At 41.9% G+C, this 22379-nt stretch overlaps 1 protein-coding gene across 6 annotated transcripts in view; it reads right to left on the minus strand.

The window, feature by feature from the left end:
- Nucleotides 1-22379, minus strand: part of ADAMTS2 (ADAM metallopeptidase with thrombospondin type 1 motif 2) — a 225060-nt gene that overhangs the window by 20932 nt on the left and 181749 nt on the right. For all 6 annotated transcript variants that reach the window (XM_033927280.1, XM_033927281.1, XM_033927284.1 and 3 more), the window contains exons 11-19: nucleotides 16890-17035; nucleotides 15506-15681; nucleotides 14581-14714; nucleotides 12422-12545; nucleotides 9944-10024; nucleotides 8376-8539; nucleotides 5617-5773; nucleotides 2858-2990; nucleotides 1525-1732 (exon numbers count right to left, since the gene is read on the minus strand). In XM_033927280.1, coding sequence (XP_033783171.1) covers nucleotides 1525-1732; nucleotides 2858-2990; nucleotides 5617-5773; nucleotides 8376-8539; nucleotides 9944-10024; nucleotides 12422-12545; nucleotides 14581-14714; nucleotides 15506-15681; nucleotides 16890-17035 — 1323 coding nt within the window. The remainder of the gene's footprint in view (nucleotides 1-1524; nucleotides 1733-2857; nucleotides 2991-5616; nucleotides 5774-8375; nucleotides 8540-9943; nucleotides 10025-12421; nucleotides 12546-14580; nucleotides 14715-15505; nucleotides 15682-16889; nucleotides 17036-22379) is intronic.

Below are 22379 nucleotides of genomic sequence, written 5' to 3' on the forward strand. Positions count from 1 at the left end.
AAAAGCAGCCCTTAGTGCATTGTTTGATTAGCTGACTCTGCAATGCAAATGTATTACAACAAGGTCATTAATATTTAAATAAGCACTCCAAGCAATTCTCTATTATCGCCGGGTGATTCCCGAACCTCACTGTCCTACATTTGCGAGCAAAATTTTCCGGCAGGTCTGAGCTGTTGTAGCTTTACTTTCTGGTCAGTGCCTGGGCATTGATTGGTTCAGGCATTGCCAGGAAAGTAAGGATTGACAGCTCAGACCTGACAGAAAATTTTGCCCCAACATCCCCAGCAGTGGGAGAGATGCCCATTCCTTCCTACCGCTGCCATCAAGCAGCCCCCCCAACACCCCTGGCAGCGGGTAGTATGCCTACTCCCTCTTGCCGCTGCTATCAAGCAACCCCCCCCTCTGACACCCCCCAGCAGCAGGACAGATGCACTGATGACTGGCCGGAGGGATGTCTTATTCCCTCTGGCCAGCAGGTTCACCTCTTCAAAATGGCAGGCTTTCCTCTACCTGGTGCATTCTGGGAGGGGCCTAAGACTCTGATTGGCCCAGGTTGTTTAAGGCCCCTCCTGGGCCAATCAGAGCCTTAGGCCCCTCCCCGGTGCATCCCAGGATATACCGGGGAGGGGAACTAAGGCATAATGGGACGGGGATTGGTAGAACTGGGTGGGCCTGGGGACAGGTCTAGGGGTCCGGATTTTCCGTTTGGAAAAGCTAGTAACCCTAATCCTGGGTCATTGGAATAATGCTGCTTGTGAGGTGACTTGGAAACTGCGTTTTTCATTTACTATAGTACAGTGGTCAGCAAAAAGCAGTGAAAGCTCCTTGATGCCGGTTTCTGCATGTCTACAATTCAAATAGCACTTCTCTATAAAGGAGGGAAACATCCTTCAATTGAAAGGAAGCTCTAACAGGAGGGGGCATAGGATGAAGGTGAAAGAGGACAGACTCAGGTGCCATCTAAAGAAATATTTCTTTACTGAAATCGTAGTGGAGGTGGTGGAGATGAGGACTAGATCTGAATTCAAGAAAGCATGGGCTAAGCACAGACAGTCTCTAAGGAGAGGAAGGGCTAACACAGGGATAGGCAATTCCAGTCCTCGAGAGCCGGAGCCAGGTCAGGTTTTCAGGATATCCACAATAAATATGCATGAGATAGATTTGCATCTCAAGGAGGTAGTGCATGCAAATCCATCTCATACATATTCATTGTAGATATCCTGAAAACCTGACCTGGCTCCGGCTCTCAAGGACCGGAATTGCCTAACCCTGGGTTAGGAAAAATGAGTAGATGGGTAGACTAGATCTGTATTTGTTTTCATTTTCTGTTTTTGTTAAAATTTTTCTACATCCTTGTCTATAAGAGAGAATCCAGTGGTTAAGAAATCTGGGATAGCAATAAGTCGAAAGAAAAAGTTTATTAAATTAGAGAGGGCTAACACACATTAACAAGCATTATTTATCCCAGGTCCCTTTTGCTAATGTGATCATGCACTTGAGTTAATCTATCCCAGAATCATTCACCTGTGACCAAGGCCCAATCCTCCACTCTGCAGGGCACAGTTCTCGATTGCAAGGTCTCCTGGTTTCTGGTCGGTCCTCACTGCAGTATTTGGTATGCACGGAGCGATTTGCATTGTCCTGCATGGACTGGATGCATCTCACTGAACGGAGCTGGTATCCTGTTTTGCCACAGCTCTTGCTGCAGGCCTCCCATTCTCCTGTTACCCATCTAGCACAAAAAAGAAAAAAAAAACCCCCACAATTATATCTCTGACATCTTAAAATGACCTTGAAGGCAATGAAAAAAAGCAGAGCTTCGCTTCCGCATATATTAACCGGTCTGTAACCCTTCGCTGCAGCCAATGAGTGCAGAGTGAGTTGCGGGTCTTAGTTGTGAAAAGACTTTGGCCATAACTGTGCAAATCCAATTATAGCATAGAACTCTACTGTGTTGGTGTGAACTAGAATAAATTCAGAATGTTTTGAATGTATGAAAGTTGTTGGAGGGGTTTTTCCACCAGAGAGCATCTTATTCCATTATGACAGTAGCTTTAAAGTATTCCTTTTAGAGGAAATAGTATGAGGGACTATTTGAAACAGCTTTCTACGTGCCTAAGTTAGGGCTACAAGACATCTGGATTTCCCCAGACATGTGCTCCTTTTGAGGACATGTCCAGGTGTCTGGACGGCTTTTCAAAACCCGGGTTTTAAAAAGCTTCCGACGTCAGGATGGCATCTGCATAGATGCAACATGGTAACATCTTGCGACCATGCGCAATGTCATCGCATCCATGCATGCGCATCTCACTCCTGCTGCTGCTGCTGCCAGTAACCCTTTGAGAGAGGCTTGCAACGATAAATAGGGTGGGGTGAACTTTACCTTTGCCTGATCGGGGGGGGGGGGGGGGGGAGGGAGGCAGCCCTTACAATTGTTTGCAGGCCTGGCTTTGTCTTTCAGCAGCCCTGCTATCAAGGACTGTCACTTCAGTGACCATAAAGAAAGTGCAAAAGAAGTCTCGGGGTGCCAGACTCTAGCCTTGGTCCTGATTGAGCTGGAAGCCCATAGGAAACTGCCAGACCAAAAAAGGGAAGGCACATTGGATGAAACTTGTTCTAGGGCAGGGGTAGGCCAATTGCGGTCCTCGAGAGCCACAGGCAGGTCAGGTTTTCGGGATCTCCACCATAAATATGCATGAGATAGATTTGCATCTCAAGGAGGCAGTGGGTGTAAATCCATCTCAATACATATTCATTGTGGCTATCCTGAAAACCTGACCTGCCTGTGGCTCTCGAGGACCAGAATTGCCTACCCCTGTTCTAGGGTAATGTGGATTCACCGAGCAGTACAACTTACATTGGCTGCGAACATTCCTGTAGATTGCATGGTCTACGAATAGGCTTAATCTTATGGATCGAATCACAGAAACTTCGATGAACCATCTTATTGTCACGCTTCCTTCGGCAGCCATATTTTGTAAACTGAGAACCTTGGAAAAGATACGTCTTTTACTTTCTTCATTTTGTCATGCGCAAACAATACAACGTTTCATGTATGGTATAAATATGCTTATTAAAACTGCTACTTTAATGTGGAGAGCCATAACATACACAGTTAAGAAAGCATTGTGGTGTGGGCCTATATTTATGATTTTTGCAATAGCAATACTTTACAAAATCTGGATGTCAAGGCATGTACACTTCGATAAGAGCTGAGTCAGGTCTCACAGAAGAGGACAATGCAAATAGGGGAGTCATGAGACAAAAAAGATGTCACGTACTCAGCGATGGGTAATCCAAGGTATTCTTTAACCTTTTCCAATCGTGTGTCCCGGATGACGGGACATTCCAAAAATGTCGTTGCCATCGTGGATAAACAGTCTGTATGGACTAATAAAGAGCCAGGAACACAAAATATTTGAATTTACAGACTTATGACTTATTTACATTATGTTTACAATAGCCGTAAATGATAACGGTGAATAATACAAAACTTTGCTAAAATAATTACGATTGGAACCAGCATAACGTAAAATTTATTACGATAGGAAAAGGTTAAACAGACAGACTCGACACTGGCAGTGTTTCAGCAAATGTGCCTTTGTCAAGAGTCTAATCTACTCTAATGCTTGGTTTTATATACCGAGTCAACGTTCTGTGAAAGCTTGACTCGATTTACAAATAGTTAGCTTAAACAAATAAGGACATTAAAAGTAAAAACAAAGTACAAGAAAGTCAATTTTTAAAATGTTTGGCAAATAAAACAGTTTTTAAAGATTTACGAAGAAGTTGAAGCAAGCCAGCACTTCTCAAGAAAGATGGAAGGTCATTCCAAAGTTGTGAGAATTTAAAATTCAAAGCTTGACTGGAAATCTTAACTCCTTTGATCCCTTTCCTGGAAGGAAGGGATAATTTAAATTGTTGGTTACCTCTTGAAAAAGAGAATCTATAAAGATTCCATGATAAAGGAATAGGAGGAGTAAGAATGCCATATAAAATTTTAAAAGCCACACAAGCACACTTAAATTGAACTCTAAAGTAAACCGGGAGCCAATGAAGACTCTGGAGCAATGGAGTCACAGGGTCAAATTTATGTTTCCCAAAAATCAATTTTGCAGCAGTATTCTGAATCAGCTGCAACCTATAGAGGCAGGTTTTTCTGATACTGAGGTAGATAACATTACAATAGTCCAGACGAGATAATATAATTGACTGAACTAAAATGGAAAAATGACGATGATGGAAAAGATGTCTAACCCTCCTCAGCATACGCAGACTAAAAGCAAGTCTCTCTATGAGGTTTTGTAGACCAGTGGTTCCCAACCCTGTCCTGGAGGACCACCAGGCCAGTCGGGTTTTCAGGATAGTCCTAATGAATATGAATGGAGCTGATTTGCATGCCTGGCACCTTCATTATATGCAGGTCTCTCTCATGCATATTCATAAGGCCTATCCTGAAAACCCGACTGGCCAGGTGGACCTCCAGGAGAGGGTTGGGAACCACTGCTGTAGATCATATAACGCTTTTTACCCAGAGGGGTATTTTGTCGATAAATTAATGCTCTAGAAATTCTCTTGTGGCCATGGTGATCTCCAAGTCACCGTTGAAAAAACGGTGACTTGGAGATCTCCATGGCCACAAAAGAATTTCTATAGTGTTATTAATTTTCAACAAAATACCAATAATGAATACCTTGGATTACCTATTGTTCAGTACGCAACATCTTTTGTCTCATGACTCCCCTATTTGCAACAAGGCATGTGCGAACATCAGCTAGCTGCTTGCTTGGGGTCTGCGTGCATGGTTAAGAGGGCAATTGTGCTTACCTTTCTGGCATTGAAAACCACCTCTAAGCTCTCCAGTTTGGTTCCTTAATTGACATCCTTTAAACATTCAGTTTTGTAAAATATGGCATTTACAATTCAGTGCAACAAGAAAGTTGACCCCAATCACACCACAAAAAGGATGCAACCAAAAAACAAAAACTTGGGGGGAGTTGATGTCCTAGGAAGGCTTTATTAGAATGAAAAAATAATCCACATGAAAAAGTCTAGGGCCTGAACCACTGGAAACATGTGGACCCATTCAAACCTTCTACTAATGCTGCTTTTTAAAATGTGCTTGCTGTGTTTTTATCTGAATTTTACAAAAGACTCCATGGTTGGTGAATCTTTTATAAAATACTATGAAAATTGTGTGCATCCCCAGATTGGTTAGGTTCCTGCTTCTTGGGATGGATATGCAATAGAAGATGTAGTGTTTACAGCCCCAAGGAGGCACATCCAACCATTTGCTCAAGAACGACACCTACTGGTTAGTTGAAGAATGCACATATACCAAGTTATAAAAGAACTGACCTCTGTATCTCTTAGCCAGAGTACTATCCCTACAGTGGTTGTGTTAGATGATTGCCAATGGTGGTGGTGGGTGGTAGATCAAACAGCTTTTCACTGGAAGCCCAAAGTAGTAGTGAAATATTTTGGACATTTCAATTCAAAATATGCAAATCTGAAATGTATAAAATGCATCCAAGTATGTCTGCCTGGATGGATTCCGTATCCTTGGGTGCTTGGACGGTTAATCAAATGTAATAAACCTGATCATTACTTTTTTACCTCCTCCACAGGGTTTGGAACATGGCGACCACCTCTTCAGGGCCCATTCATAGATTGCAGGCTCTTCCATGACATTGTTGCTATCTACATTGAGAGAGTCTTCATGGATCATGTACTTGTACGATAAAGATATCTTCTTATTTCCACGTGGAACCGCCTAGTGAGAAACAAGGAGCAGATACATATAATATAGAAGGCATTTCCCTGTCCTCACAGGGTTTACAATATAACCCCCAAAAATCAAGTTTCAAGTTTATTAAGATGTGTTATCTATGCAATATCATATATTTCAATGTGTATAACAATTTGTTAAAAAAAGGGGAGGACAAGACAAGACATTGGATACAAATTATATACGTTCTGATACAAACTGGTACAAAAGGCAAGAGGGATGAATTACAATCTTTAAAGAAAGAAAAGAAACATTTAGGGAAGAACACATATGGTGGGAACACATAAAAGAAAAAAGAATAATTTGGCGACCTGCTCGAAAGATTGATGGCGAGCTACTCATAAGATTGATAAAGGTCTAAAGGTTTAGTAATTGGTGAGTTTTGCTATCTATGTTTTGAATGCGTCCTTATACAGAAAGCTTTTTAAGAAGCGCTTGAATTTTTCTAAGGAAGCTTCATTACGCAGATATAGTGGTAAATTTTTCCAAAGCTGGGGTGCTAAGACCGAGAAAATGGCGGATCTCCTGGTCCCTATTATTTTTAAAGAAGGAATAGTTAATAAATGTTGTTGTGTTGATCTGAGTGCCCTAAGTGGAGAATACGGTATCAAAAAACGATCCAGGAATATCATGTGATTGTTGAATCTAGTTATTTTTTTTTTTTCTATGAAGCCCTTTTTTTGCAGGCTCATTTTAACTTTTTTTTTTTTTTTGTAAAAATGCAGTTCGTTCTTGAGGAAATGGCCGGACGTGCTTCCTTGGGGCTATGAACGCCACATTGCTTCATTACGAGTCAGTTTTAAATGATCTCCTTTTCCCCTTTCTTGATATTATAAACATTTTGTAGCTTGGGCCCCTCCCTTATCAAGCTGTGCTATAGGTTTTTAACACGGACGGCGAGTGAAGTGTTTCGACGCTCATAGGAATTCTATGAGCGTTGAAGCATTTACCACGCCGGCCTGCACTAAAATCTCTAAAGGGGGGGGGGGGGGAAGTTATCAAATAGCAAACTATGTTGCACGTTGGTGTTTTTGCACTATTGTTCTTTGCAAAATCACTTTTCTCTTCAGTCTTTGTATTTGAGGCAAGGCAGGGTTTAAGTGACATTGTTCAAGATCACAAGGCACTGCATAGTTCCGAATTACCCCCCAGACACGCCTTCCTTTTGAGGACATGTCCAGGGGTCCGTCCGGGTTTTGAAAAGTTTCCCTCCACATTGTGTCGGGGCAGAAGGGCACCCCGCATGTCCTCTCCAACGAGAGCAGGGGTGGGGCATGATAGGGCAGGGATAGGTAGAACCGGGCAGGCCTGGGGCGGGTCTAGGAGGTCCGGGTTTTCCAAGCGGAAAATCTGGTAACCCTAGCTGCAGTGAGGTTTGAACTAGGTTTCCCTGGTTCTTAGTCTGCTGCTCCTTCCTTGCAACAAAAGAGATAAAAAAAAAAAAAAAACCAGTGCCCTGTTCTTCACCTTTGAAAGTTCATTTTTATTCAGAGAAAATAAAAGTTCAGCTTTTGGAGCCATTTCAGTGTGTGTGTGTGTGGGGGGGGGGGGGGAGTAGGAGGGGGAGGATTCTGTAAACGGCACTGGATTTTAAGGCACGGTTAGGCAAACTCAGTAAAGAATGCTGTTGAAATGACGTTTTTTTAAACTGAGTTTTAAGGCTCCTACCGGCACCTAAAAAAATCAGTGGCAGAATTGTGCCTCCGTAGGCGCTTTAGGCTGTCTAACGCCATCGTGGATGTGGCTAATGCCATAAGTAGCGTTAAGCGTTCTAAAGCGCCTACGAAGGTCCGATTCACATCACAGGCATCAGAAACGTAGGCCAGGAACACCCTGGCCCGCATTTCTGGCACCTACCTTTGCCGGGGGTGCGATTCTATACCTGCCACCATCGATAGGTGAGTGTTTTTTAAGGCGGCCACCGACAACAGCGCCGGTTACAGAATCCGGGCCTCCTTGTTTTCCTTATTTGTTTATTCACATCTGAGTGATGCCTAACCAAATCCAAGCCCCAGGCAACTCGGAGAACCTAGAACAATAAATCACAATGTAACATAACTTAAAACAGCATATCCAAATAGATGCCACTTATTGGATACCTTAAAAAAAAAAACCCCACAATGGAATTAACATTTGTTCATGGTTTAAATAGGCAGAAGAGATTCCTACTCCCCCCCCTACACCAGCAATTCATCCTCACCACCCCCCCCCTCTTACTGCTCTTCTCCTTCCTTCTTGATCTCCCTTTCCCTATCTTACCTTCTATCCTCTCCCTCATTGCTGCTCGCATTTCTGATAAAATGTTGTAAATCTGTGTGTCATCGCGATCTTAATTAACTGATGTAAACCGCCTAGAACTCGCTGGGTATGGCGGTATATAAGAATAAAATTATTATTATTATTACTCAGTTAAACCTCACTGAGTGGGCCTGTTACTAATGTTTAATAGCATTTAATTTGGCACCACTGCTAAATATCAGCTCTAATCTCCTCGGCACAATTCCGGGCAGTGCAATGACGGCCCCGGGGTGGAATTGGGCCCTCCTCATTCGACTAAACGTAAAGGTTTTAAACAAAGCACACTTACAAGAATAACAATTCCATGATGCAAAGGTCCCATTGTCTGAACACTCTCTCTCTCGTCGTCATTCCGATATTCCCATTCTATACCCATGTCAATAAACACTTTGGAATCTGGAACGTAGTTATCTCCATTCAAGATAAATTTTCCTGTTGCTTGGTTCTTAATTGCTGCAAGAATCAATTTAATAGCTCTTCAAATCTCATTCTTGAGTAGTAGAATTTGAAATTATTTTGCAAGGACAGTGTAAATGACCAAGCCTTCATCTGGTCACAAATTCAGACACACTGGTGTGCTTCTTTCATCTTTTGTTTATCCCTTTTGTTCTACTAGATTTTGGGGGGGGGGGAGGTTTTTTTTGTCATATCTGAGCATACACTTCCCCCTCCCCATTCGCGGTTTCGGTAATCGATTTTTCACATATTCACGATTTTTTGGGGAGGGGGGGAAAAAAGAAAATAAAAAAACCCATCGTTAAGTCTTCCCAACGGCATCCCGGCCTTACCTGGTGGTCTAGCAGGCTTTCGGGGCAGGAGCGATTTTCCTACGCTCCTGCCCCGTGCCCCGAAATAGCTGTAGGGAGTTCCCGTCGTCGTCTCGAGAGACTACGGGAACTCACAGCAGCCATTTCCTCATGGCGATCTGCACAGGGCAGGAGCATAGGAAGATCGCTCCTACCCTGAAAGCCCGCTAGACCATCAGGTAAGGCTGTGAAGGCAGGAGGGAGGCGGGGGTGGGTCAGAGCCGGATATTCGCGGTTTTTCGCTCTTTCCCTATCCCCCGCGAATCCGGAGGGAGAAGTGTATATGCTTCTCTTTGCTAACTTGCATTCATTTTGTTTGGGTGCCTAGAAAGTCTTGGTAGGCACACATCAACTCTACGCATAAACCTACAAATTAATTGCATATGCAAAACAAGTTATAGCATCCATATAATACATGCATTAAGAATGAGTGTTACATCAACGGATAAAAAAACAAACACCTGAAAACTAGGAAAACTCAGAAAAATGCGAGAGCCAGTTCTCTTAATGTTCCACTCCGTGCAGGAAGGAGGGATCCCCAGCAGCGGCTTTGGCGGGTGGGCAAGCATTATTCTCGGCGGAGGCCAGTGCTGCGTACCCCCAACAAACAGATCGCGTACCGCCCTATTCCACACCTGTTTCTTTTTTTGCCCCTCTGTCCCATAAGATGTTTGGCATTTCTCTTCTTTTCCTAACTTCCTAGAGAAAGAGGCATGGTTTGTAGTAAATTTGCTTTCCTGGCAAGAAGTGGAACTTCCTTTCTGCTTCCACCACTTGTCTATCTTCATTATACCAATAAAATTAAGTTATCATGAAAATAAGGAGCAATTATATTCATATCAGCTTCTTAGTCTGTGAATTGTGACAGAAACTGACAGATCAGAAGCTATGCATCACAGATTTTGAATTCACCCATTTCTAATTTTGAAACCTTCTGAAAACACAGATGCATGCACAACCCGACCTCTGGTCACTGATTAATTTGCTCTCCTAAAAGACAAGAAGCTCACATTGGCTTTATCTCATCTACTGATGACAGATGGAAACTCACCAAGGTTATGGGCTGTGGAAGTTGCTTCTTGGATAAGCAGATGTCTGGCACCAGCGGGAATTTCAAATATCCGAATATAACCTTTGACAAAAATAAACAGATAGATAAATAAACAGATTGAATAATAAACAGATTAATATGCACTTATTTTATTAATTATGGGGTGGACGGGGGTGTGAAAATGATTGTTTTTTTTGAATTATTTGTGTATTTAAAGTGCATTCTGTATAGTGTTTATGTTTAAATTTATTGTATGGCACTGTTAACATTTGAAAATTAATAAAGATTTAAAAAATAAATAAATAAATAAACAGATGGGGACAAAGCTAATGTCAGTAAACTAGGAAAAGCTATATTCCAAAATGTATTTTTATTCAATTTTCTAAACCATTCTCCCCAGGGAGCTCAGAATGGTTTATATCAGGGATCTCAAAGTCCCTCCTCAAGGGCCGCAATCCAGTCGGGTTTTCAGGATTTCCCTAATGAATATGCATAGAAAACAGTGCATGCATATAGAACTCATGCATATTCATTGGGGAAATCCTGAAAACCCGACTGGATTGCGGCCCTCAAAGAGGGACTTTGAGACCCCTGGTTTATATGAATTTATTCAAGTACTCAAGCATTTTCCCCGTCTGTCCTGGCGGGCTCACAATCTATTTCTAATGTACCTAGGACAACGGGAGGGGGATTAAGCCCAGGGTCACAAGGAGCAGCGTGGGTTTGAACCCACAACCTCAGGTTGCTGAGGCTGTAGCTTTAACCACTGCGCCACACCCTCATCTTTGCCTTAAAGAGGACCTGGAGAAGATGGCGCTTCATAAGTTACCTCTGTATTAAATTTTAATTAACTGGAAATGATATGTTATAATGTGCATCTTCTCTTCTACCCGGCATAATGTGGAAGTCAGAAGGGGTGTGAATGCTATAGTCTTCGTGAGTTAAGATTTAGAGTATCCTTACTAGGATTAAGGATAATTTTCGATAGGCACCTAGATAGGAAAATAGATGTTTTTAAGTCTGTAATCAAGACACCTGGTATTTTATAAAAGATTATTATACTTGAAGCTTTTTATAAAACATGAATAATGCTGCCCATGCAGTTACATGTCACTTCACAAAGGATGCATTCAAGTGGTACCACTTAGCACATGGAATTGCCCAATGGAAGCAGAACCTACCAGACTTCATATATACCACTGAAGTTCTTGGATGCATCCAATTACAACAAGCAGGTGATCAAGGCCACCAACGTGCTTGACTTTAAGAATAAATGGGATGCCCTAGTGGGATCCCTAGGAGGGTCGAGTTAAGGAACTAGGTCATTAGTACTCAGACTTAATGGGGTGGGTCAGTAGAGTGGGCAGACTTGATGGGCTATAGCCTTTTTCTGCCGTCATCTTTCTATGTTTCTAACATGAAATTAGACCACCCTTTAATGTATCAATTAATTTGGGTAGGGTGAGGGATATTTTATTAATATGTTTTTTTTTATATGATTATGGAGGGGTGGGAGGGGGGAGGGATAAAAAATTTATGTACTGTACAAATGATAGAATTTTAATGATATATTTATTGTTAATGTGATTGAATATATATATATACATTTAATGTAATTTTGAAAATGAATAAAGAATAAAAATGCCAACTGCTTTCTACAGCTTAGTTGGTTCCCCAGGAGTAATGGGCTAATTTTACACATATGAGGGGGTGCTGAAAAGTTCTCAACCCAACCAACCCACTTCCTAAATTCTGAGCAATTTTGCCACTATAGCTAAAAAGAGTATTATCTAATTTTGTTACGTGCCAAATGAAATTCTATATTTTTTTGACATTGTTTCAGATCATTGATTGAACCAAATCCACTTCGTTCTCTTCTTGGTTGGGCTGAGAACCTTTCAGCACCTCCTCGTAGCCAGAGCTAAGGCTGTGATGTCATAATGCCTCATTCCACCAATAAGAGCCAACCTCATCAGTGATGTCACAATGACTTGATTGTCCTATACATGGCTCACTTTTATTACATACGAGGGGGGTGCTGAAAAGTTCTCAACCCAACCAACCCACTTCCTAAATTCTGAGCATTATTTTGCCACTAGAGCTGAAAAGAGTATTATCTAATTTTGTTACGTGCCAATCTGCAGAAATGAAATTCTGTGGGTTTTTTTGACATTGTTTCAGATCATTGATTGAACCAAATCCACTTCGTTCTCTTCTTGGTTGGGCTGAGAACTTTTCGGCACCCCCTCATACCACGACAGGAATGACCCTCACCCCTATGCCAGAATATGTTGGAGATTATCTCAGTCTCAATACTTGCATTATTCCAAAAATGACTTTCTTCTGAAGTTCATAAGGTGTAATATCTGGAGTTCCTAATCTACGAGCAGAACCTGGTGAGTGAATCTCCTTGATAACAATGCTTTTGGGAAACTACAGGCTTACTTCAGTAAACTTTTCATTTAGAGTGTGATTAACCTTGCTTCTTTGTTACCCTCGAGAGCAATCCTTTCATCACTTTACAATGGGAGTTATCTCCACCACACACCCCACACTTATCTTCTTGTTTGCTGGAGCCAATTACTTTGTCACAACCAACTTTCTGTGAGAAAAAGAGAGGGAAAAATAAAGCCATATCCTTTATGCATTTTTAAACGTGTTAGCAAAAGTAAATTTGCTCCCTCTACGTTTACTATTAACATATGAAAATCGTTTATTTTTCAAATGTGATTTCAACAATGATGTTCAAGGTTATTACAAGAACTGGGTATTAATATTCACAAGGGATTGCTGCAACCATAAATTTAAAAGTCCTGCAGCGTCAGAGAGAGAGAGCAGAACCATTGGCTCAGTTGTGATGACGTGACGCGCCTATACGTTCTCATTTATCAAGTTAAAATTTAATAAAACGTTTTGCTCATCTTGCAAAACATTCGCACACCAAGTTACTCGCAATACATGGTGGACGTGTATATATATATATATCTCTATAATAAAACCCTAAGCCGCGCATGCGCACTTCCATGTGCTTGTTCCGTATGTCCGTGGCCTGAAGAAGTGCACATGCGCGACTACAACACACTCGCGGCCCTGTGGGGTAGTGGCAGCAACCGAGTGGTGGAGAGCAGCCCCGCTCCGCCCGTTGACCCTCCACAAACCTTCCGGCTCCAGCGGTGTAGGCAGCACTATAAACACGCTGCTTCACGGCCTTCTACTGCCGATTTCCTCTGCCGCGTCTCTGATGACATCATCGGAGACAGACGCGGGAGAGGAAATCGGCAGTAGAAGGCCGCGAAGCAGCGTGTTTAAAGTGCTGCCTACGCGGCTGGAGCCCGGAGGTTTGTCGGCGGTGGGAGGGTCAGGAGCAGGCCAGAACAGCAGAACAACGGCAGTAAAAGAAGGGGGAGGGGTCGAACGGAGCAGGTAAGAGAAGAGCAGATCGCGGTAAGAGAAGGGAAAGGGGGGTGGGGGAAAATGCTGCTACTGCTATACAGGGACTTGGAGGGGGAAGGGAAATACCGCTGCTGCTTCTGCACAGGAAAGGGGGTGGAATAGGAGGGAAATGCTGTTTCATAGGGAAGTAGGATGGAAATGCTGCTGCACAGAGAAATGGGGAAAAATGACAGACAGACAGCGGGAGGGAGGGAGACAAAAAGAAAGAAAGACACAGGGGCAGGGAGAGGGACAGAAAGACAGACAGAGAAAGGGGGCCAGGGAGAGAGAGAGAGACAGTGGGAGGGAGACAGACAGACATATATTCTAGCACCCGTTAATATAACGGGCTTAATGACTAGATAATAAAACCCTAAGCGGCGCATGCACACTCCTACCTGCGTGTTCCGTATGTCCGTGGCCAGAAGGAGTGCGCATGCACGCCTACAACTGCCCCACACTCGCGAAGGGAGAAGATACAGAAACAAAGAAAGACTGACAGACAGCCAGGGAGAGAGACAGTAAGACAGGGGGACAGGGAAGAGACAGAGACACACAGGGGGACAGAGACAGAAAGAAAGGGGGGCAGGGAGAGAGATAAAAAACATAAAGTAAGAAAGAAAGAAACGCCTCAGCGACCCATTGTGCTAAAAGTCTACACATCTATTCTAGCACCCGTTAATATAATGGGCTTAAATACTAGTATATATATATATATATATATATATATATATATATATAGTTCTAGAACAGGTTATATGCACTGGACAGTAAACCACAACAGAGGCATCAGTTAACCATCTTCCAAGTGACACTGGTCTTATATCAGGGTGCAGTCGGGTTTTCAGGATTTCCCCAATGAATATGCATGAAATCTATTAGCATACAATGAAAGCAGTGCATGCAAATAGATCTCATGTGTATTCATTGGGGAAATCCTGAAAATCCGACTGGATTGCAGCCCTTGAGGAGGGACTTTAGACACCCCTGTCTTATATGTAAGGTACATTGCTTGCCAGCATCAGCTACGTATTTAGAGATGTCTGGAATGTGCAAGTTTCACCTATCTTTTCTTTCAAGCACGTTTATTCAATGATAGATACTGCTACCGACAGATTTGCTGCCGAACGTCCTAACCCCTGCAATATAAAGCAGCTCTATAGACAGGTAAAACTGAAAGGTCCAAAATGTCTTTGATCACTCACCAAGCAATCGCCTCGCACGCAAATACTATGAGAGTCTTTATAGGAGCAGGTCGTTCCATCATGCGCCATTCTTTTCATGTATACAACATCGTTGGTTTCTTTTGACTGGCAATACAAGTGGCATCTTTCTTTTTCTGGAGGGTGACATCACACAAAGTTCATACATTAACTCTCTCCCAGCCGCCAGCTCAGTGAATCTCATTTTTTAACTCCCTCAACCGCAACTCCCCTTAAAGGTATTCCTCAAATTTGTTTGCATCCTCTTTTATTCTAAAACCTCTCCTATGTATCCCATCGTTAATTTGTAACTTCCTGATAATGTCCAGTTATCTTCAAACGTAATCCGCCTAGAACTGCAAGGTACAGGCGGAATAGAAGTCACTAATGTAATGTAATTGTTGCTCAGAAGCAACATGCGTCTTCTCTGGCTCTTATGGGAGATCTGCATCTCCAAACGCCTGTCACTCGGCACGGTTGCTCTCGTTCCACATCAAGTTACGTAATGCAGCCGTTGCCTGGAGGTGACATCGAGCGAGGATTAACCGGATCTTAAGTGATGCTTTCTGTGGCCTGCTGCCTCCAATGTGCCAAAGGAGGAGCCCAAAAAGGGCATGCCTCTTTGAGCTCTCCTTCAAGCAACCTGGAAGTGATTGCCTTGTTATTTGATACAAGGTACATGGGAAAAGTATATGTTATTATATAATGTTATCTTTACTGGTGGTGGTTATTTTTTTATTCTTTTCCTACTCACTTAACTTGAGAAACCCAGTTCTAAAATTATCCCGTAAAAATCCAATTCCCACACGACTTAACTCATGATAAACCACCCATGAATTTCAGAACCTTCTACCGTAACACAGTTGGCAGATATCCTGTAGTCTATCACAAAATGAAAAGGAAAGAGCTTTTATATCGAGGTACTGACCATCAGGATGCTCATAAGGTAGCCAGTGATGTTTACTGTTCTGATATTCAAAGTACGGATCCCAGAGTCTGCATTGCTCCTCTCGGAAATCTTCCGTGTCCTTGGGGCAGTCTTCTTCAGAACAAAGCTGGAACTCGTAGCTTAAACCTGCACATGAACGGCCACCATTAGCTGGGCTGTGGATAAAGAAGACTAACAACAGTTAGTGGTGCAGTACCTGGAGAACTTTCAAATCCTATACAGTAAAACCTTGGTTTGCGAGCATAATTCATTCCGGAAGCGTGCTTGTAATCCAAAGCACTCGTATATCAAAGCAGATTTCCCCATAGGAAATAATGGAAACTCAAGACGATTCGTTCCACAACCCAAAAACTTTAAGACAAAATACAGTACTGTATGCACTTGTATTGCAAGACCTCGCTCGTTTCGAACAGTCACTACACCACTGGTAAATTGCCTTCAGCCACGCTCAGCATGAGATGTGTGCTTATGTTGTGCGCACTTGAACTGCAGGTGCTTGTATTACGGTCACCTGTGCAAAAAAACAGGGAGTGGCTACTTTTTAACCCGTAACTATGATTAGAGCTTCCATTAAAGACAACAGTCAACGTGTGATTTTTTTTTTTAAATAGGTAAAAGGTCACACTGTTTTTCTCCTTGATACGAATGATTATGTGGTAGATATAGAATGGCATTTGGCAGATTCTTTATGTTACTCTAGAGAAAGATCCTATTCTGGACATATAGGCCTTGATACAAATAGATGCTCAGGTGGGGTTTCCTTACCCCAAAGGAAGTAGAATTTTTTGACACGTAACACAACTAGTAATTTCTAATAAGATACACAAATCTGTGGGCAATCCTCCAAGCTGCCCAATTGTGTTTACTATAGATGCGGTGCTTGAACCGTTATCAGTTTGTTGATATTTTTTTTGCAACCTTTTGTACCTTACATTGGAGCTTTTATGAAATAAATATATGAAACCCTTTTCAGAAGAAGTTAGTTCAACAACTATCTGGAACTTCCATTACTCTTAAATATTCATTTGACAAAGCCATGGTGCCAATTCTTATTGGAAATAAAGTAGTCTAGAACAGTGGTTCCCAGTCCTGTCCTGGAGGGCCACCAGCCAGTCAGGTTTTCGGGATAGACCTAATGAATATGCTTTAGAGAGATCTGTATATCATGGAGGTGGCAGGCATGCAAATCTGTCCTATGCATATTCATTAGGGCTATCCTGAAACCCTGGTTGGTGGTCCTCCAGGAGGAATGGGAACCACTGGTCTGGAATATTGATGTGGAACTGACCAAGTGTTTTGCCCTTGCTAAGTGTGTGTATTAGCATAACCATAGAGAGAAAGACTCCACCTAGTACCCACTCACTGAGGATTATCACACTGCCGTGTTCTGTACTTCACTCCTGTGCCACAGGTCCGTGAACAGGCGCCAAATTTGCTCCATGACCCCCAATTTCCATCTTGTTTCAACATATCTGGAGTTAACCAAATGCAATGTCCTTTGAAGCAATGCTATGAGAAATTTAAAAAAAAAAAAAAAAAAATGCTTTATTTAACATAACAAACAATAAGTTTTGAAGATATATTTTATGTTTTTAACGGGGAGAAACGAGTGTGAACTCCTCACCAGTCGGGGCTCAATTTTCTGATGATTTACTCATTTCATTAATAAATTATATGAATCTCTCTAATTCTTAGAAAAATAATGATGAGATATAGTACTTATCTTCATAAGTGCTTAAATGCTCAAGCGGGTGGACCCGACATGTTTCGCTACCGCTTCGTCAGGGATCCACTCAGTATGCCTGCGTGAGTTGAAGCACTATTTTTGAATTGCCTTTCCCCCTCAGATTGTGGATCAGAAAATTGAGCCCTGACCATTGAAGATATATTTACCATCAGTTTATATATATGAATAGCAATCCTATAAACTAGATGCCAGCATTTGAGGAGGAACAGGGGTAAGCAATCAGCAACAGCTCACATTTCAAGAGGGAAAGTTATCCATGAAAGAAAGATAGAGGTACCCCCTACTTTCGAAGCAGTAGGGCGGAGGTCAGAAATCAATGGACTGTGTATGTTTATTAATGCTAATCTCAGCCAAGATACACAGCAAGGAACTGTGATGGTTCCCAGATGGAAAATCTGAATGTTCGGCAAATATTAAAAGGAGACAATGAGATCCTGGAACCGTGAAAATATTGGTGCAGCAAATTTGAAATAAAACAAGGAACGGGACATAATTAACTTTTTTTGCTACACTGGGCAGAGTGGATTCAAACACAAGCTTGATATACTGCTCATTAGTTAAAAAAAACAAAAACCAAAATCAGCAGCAGCATTCAAAGCAATTTACAATAGGAATCAGAAAACAGGAAAGAATTCCATAATTTTATAGGAAAGGGCTAATAACATTGATAAAACCTAAAAACATTTCAAAGCACTTCAAAACTGGTGGTTCTGTCATTGAAGTCTCCCCCTCTTCCCTCCCCCCGTTAACCTAATTGGTGAGAGTAATTATCAATGATAAAGAGAGTTTTCAAGGGATTGGCCATCGAGAGGGTGTTCCTTAAGGTGGAAGCAACATTAAATATTTTCAAGTTAACAATGATATGGCTTGGGAACTTACATTTATGTGATAATCTTTTGAGGTTTAGGAACGTGTTAAAAACTTTTTTTTTTTTTTTGGACCAGACATTTAATTGAAAAGAACTATGAGCCTTGGTGAGCCTTCTGTATCATTATTACAGCTTATGGGTGGGGAGTGTGTGGCGCAGTGGTTAAAGCTACAGCCTCAGCACCCTGAGGTTGTGGGTTCAAATCCACGCTGCTCCTTGTGACCCTGGGCAAGTCACTTAATCCCCTCATTGCCCCAGGTACATTAGATAGATTGTGAGCCAACTGGGACTGGCAGGGAAAATGCTTGGGTACCTGAATAAATTCATGTAAACCGTTCTGAGCTCCCCTGGGAGAACGGTTTAGAAAATTGAATAAATATATAGTATGAAAAGCTTCAGCCTCTGATAACTAGAGCTGATATTGTGTCATCATAATGCCTCATTCCACCAATAAGAGCTAACCTCATCAGTGATGTCATAATGGCTTGATTGTCCTATACTTGGTTCACTTTTGCTACATTTTGATTTCTAGAGTGGCGCAGTGGTTAAAGCTACAGCCTCAGCACCCTGAGGTTGTGGGTTCAAACCCACGCTGCTCCTTGTGACCCTGGGCAAGTCACTTAATCCCCCCATTGCTCCAGGTACATTAGATAGATTGTGAGCCCACCAGGACAGACAGGGAAAATGCTTGAGTACCTGAATAAATTCATGTAAACCGTTCTGAGCTCCCCTGGGACAACGGTATAGAAAAGTGAATAAATAAAATAAATGTAAACGATCTGGTATTTGTTTAAGGTTCATTTGTTCAACTGATTATGAATGTTTTATTGTAAGCCACCTAGGTTTTAGGTGGATGGATGGATAAATAAATAAATAAAGAACTAGCAGAGTTGTCAAAAAGAGGGAATAACCAATCAGTTTGCTTCAGATGACCTAAGGGTTCTGTTGAACAATACGGAATAAAGTAACTGAGTTAAATAAGAGGATTATAATTAACTCATGCATGGATTCCCCTCCTCTGTTCTATTCTTAGTCTTACATTCCTCCTTATAGCCTCAAAAGGAAAACCAAAGTGAATTAGATCACATAAGATTATTAAACACATTAATACCACACAGTATAAAATATGTGAAACTTTTCAGCAATTCCTAATGCGGCCCCTGCCTATCCTTCACGCTCAGAAGTTCTTGAAGGCTTCCAATCATTATGACTGGGTGATAAGATGGGTTTCCATCATTCACCACCAGCATTCACTATCTTTTCAATACCTTCTCCTGGATTTGATATTGCAGTACTGTGTCTATGCCCGTCTCTGGCTTTTAAACATTAGTAGCAGTCTACTCTAAACTAACTAAACTAAACCTTGGGTTTATATACCGCACCATCTCAGTAAATGCAGAGCTCGGCACGGTTTACAGGAATTAGGATGAGAGAGGAACTCCAGTGGGAGAGTTTAAGAGTTAGATGTAAAAGGGTGGGGAAGGTGGGAGAGGCCTAAGAGGGGGGAAATGTTACAGTTTTGAGAATAGCCAGGTTTTTAGGTGTTTACGGAAAAGTTGGAGGGAGCTTGAGGATCGGAGCGGGGAGGTAAGGTTATTCCAGATCTCAGTAATTCTAAAGGGGGAGGGATGACCCAAGTTTGCCTGCATGAGAAATACCTTTTGTGGAAGGGAAGGATAGTTTAAGAGTTTGGGAGGATCTGGAGGAGGTAGGGGTTCTCCCAGTTCCTGCAGGAACTGGGAGAACATGCTAATTAAGAACATAAGAATATTCTCACGGTGGCCAATCCAGGTCCCTAGTACCTGGCCATAACCCAAACAGTAGCAAGATTCCATGCTACCGATCCAGGGCAAGCAGTGGCTTCCCCCATGTCTTTCTCAATAACAGACTATGGACTTTTCCTCCAGTAAATTGTCCAACCGTTTCTTAAAACCAGCTATGCTATCCGCTCTTACCACAATTTCTGGCAACGCATTCCAGAGCTTAACTATTCTCTGAATGAAAAAAAAAAAAAATTCCTCCTATTGATTTTAAAAGTTATTTGCCTGCAAATTCATTGAGTGTTTCTAGTCTTTGTAATTTTTTGACGGAGTGAAAAATCAATCCACTTGTACCCATCCTGCTCCACTCAGGATTTTGTAGACTTGAATCATATCTCCCCTCAGCTGTCTCTTTTTCAAGTTTATTAGTTTTTTTTTATATACCATCTATCAAGGTTATCTAAGCGGTTTTACAATCAGGTACTCAAGCATTTTCCGTGTCTGTCCTGGTGGGCTCACAATCTATCTAATGCACCTGGGGCTATGGAGGACCGAGTGACTTTGCATCACTTTGCATTTGCCCACATTAAATTTCATCTGCCACCTGGACGCCCAGTCTTCCAATTTCCTAAAGTCCGCCTGCAATTTTTCACAATCCACACGCGTTTTAACAATTTTGATCAGTTTAGTGTCATCTGAAAATTTAATCACCTCACTCGACATTCCAATTTCCAGATCATTTATAAATATGTTAAATAGCACCGGTTCCAGTACAGATCCCTTGTGGCACTCCACTGTTTACTCTCCTCCACTGAAAAAAAATGACCATTTAACCCTACCCTCTGTTTCTGTCCGATGATCCACAACTGAAAAACTGCCTCCTATCCCATGACACTCTAATTTGGCTCAGGAGCCTCTCATGAGGAACTTTGTCAAAAGCTTTCTGAAAATCTAGATAGGTTGATGCAGTGTATCTATTCTTATGTGGCAATATAGCCTTAGTGGCATAGACTGCACGAGTAGGCTTGTTGCAAAGGCCAAGCAGGATAAACCAGCAATTGAGAGATGAGGCAAGAAATCCTCTTAGCTGGCTACGGCTCTTACAGCAGACTGGTTGTTAGTAAGCAGACCTTTTTGAAATTGCAGTGTCTTTGTTTTGTGTTTTATTAATAGCTTACTTGGTTTTGAGAACCTTAAGAACAGTTTGTTGCATTTAACCCTTTCAGGACCATAAGGATCGTAGGCCAATTTTTGTGGTTTTGACGACATTTTTATGGTAAAAAGGGCTTGCAGATGCCAAAAAATTGATTTTTTTTGTGAAATATCATTATTTTAAAAAAAAAAAATCAAACTTCTGGCTTATGGACAGTGTGGCAAGTGAATCTTCTCGTCAATCTGGCAACGACGCTAATGAATGAATGTCGGAACCAGTTTGTTTACATAAAGGCAGTATCATATGGAATCCGTACATATCAAATTTAGAACTGTAGACTATCCCAATCAAAATTTAGAGGATTTTAAAGTTATGGGACAAATATGTCCCTTGGTCCTGAAAGGGTTAAGCACTGGGTGTGCCCTTTAATTGTCTTCCGCTAGCATCTACAAGGGGATTGCTCAGATGTTACAGATCCCTTTTAATGGCATGGCTCAAGTAAACCATTGTACTCGCAAGAAAATAATTAGCTGCTTATTCTGGCCTCAATTCTGCAACACTCAGGAATAAATCTCTGCAGAATTGAGCTTGAATTTCCTCCAAGTTGGACTGAATAACGCCCACGGCCAAAGAGCTTGCCAGTTATGCAGTCCGTGAATTTTACAGAATTGATGTCCATGCTGTTTCTATTTGTAGCTCAAGTCGTCTGTAGTCTCTCTGCACACTTTTCTGGTTCTGTCGTTGGTGTTGAGCCAACTGGACTATCGCAATATAGTTTAGTTTAAATTTGCCTGCTTCTGCTTCAAAGCACTACACGGACTTGCCCCTAAATATATATCTGACCTTTTCGTCTTCTCAGCCAACAGACGCAAGAGAAGCTCACATTCCAACTTCGTTTCCCCCCCAGTGAGAGGTTGTAAACTGAAAAAACACCATGAACATCTTCTCTCGCACCAAGCAGCATCATTGGGTAAAGACCTAGAACAATTGCTTTCGGCCACTACTTATGAGGAATTTAGGAAACGTCTGAAAACACACCTGTTCCTAAAGTATCTAGATCCTCTCTTCTCTCTCCCCTCTATAGCGATTAACTTGTTCTATTGATCACTCTCTCCTCAAAAATGGATTTCCTGTCCTATTAACCCTCTTTCTTCTTCCCCTCTTAAAGTCAATCAATTTGTACCTTTGCTTAATCTTTGTAAACCGCATAGAACTTCACGGTATTGCGGTATATAAGCTGTTATTATTATTATTTGGCAGGTCCAAAAAAGAATCTATCTAGGCTGTGCTTAGTCCAGAATGCAGTGGCACTGCTATCTTTCCAT

The sequence above is a fragment of the Geotrypetes seraphini genome, chromosome 18 (assembly GCF_902459505.1).
Source record: "Geotrypetes seraphini chromosome 18, aGeoSer1.1, whole genome shotgun sequence".
NCBI lineage: Eukaryota > Metazoa > Chordata > Amphibia > Gymnophiona > Dermophiidae > Geotrypetes > Geotrypetes seraphini.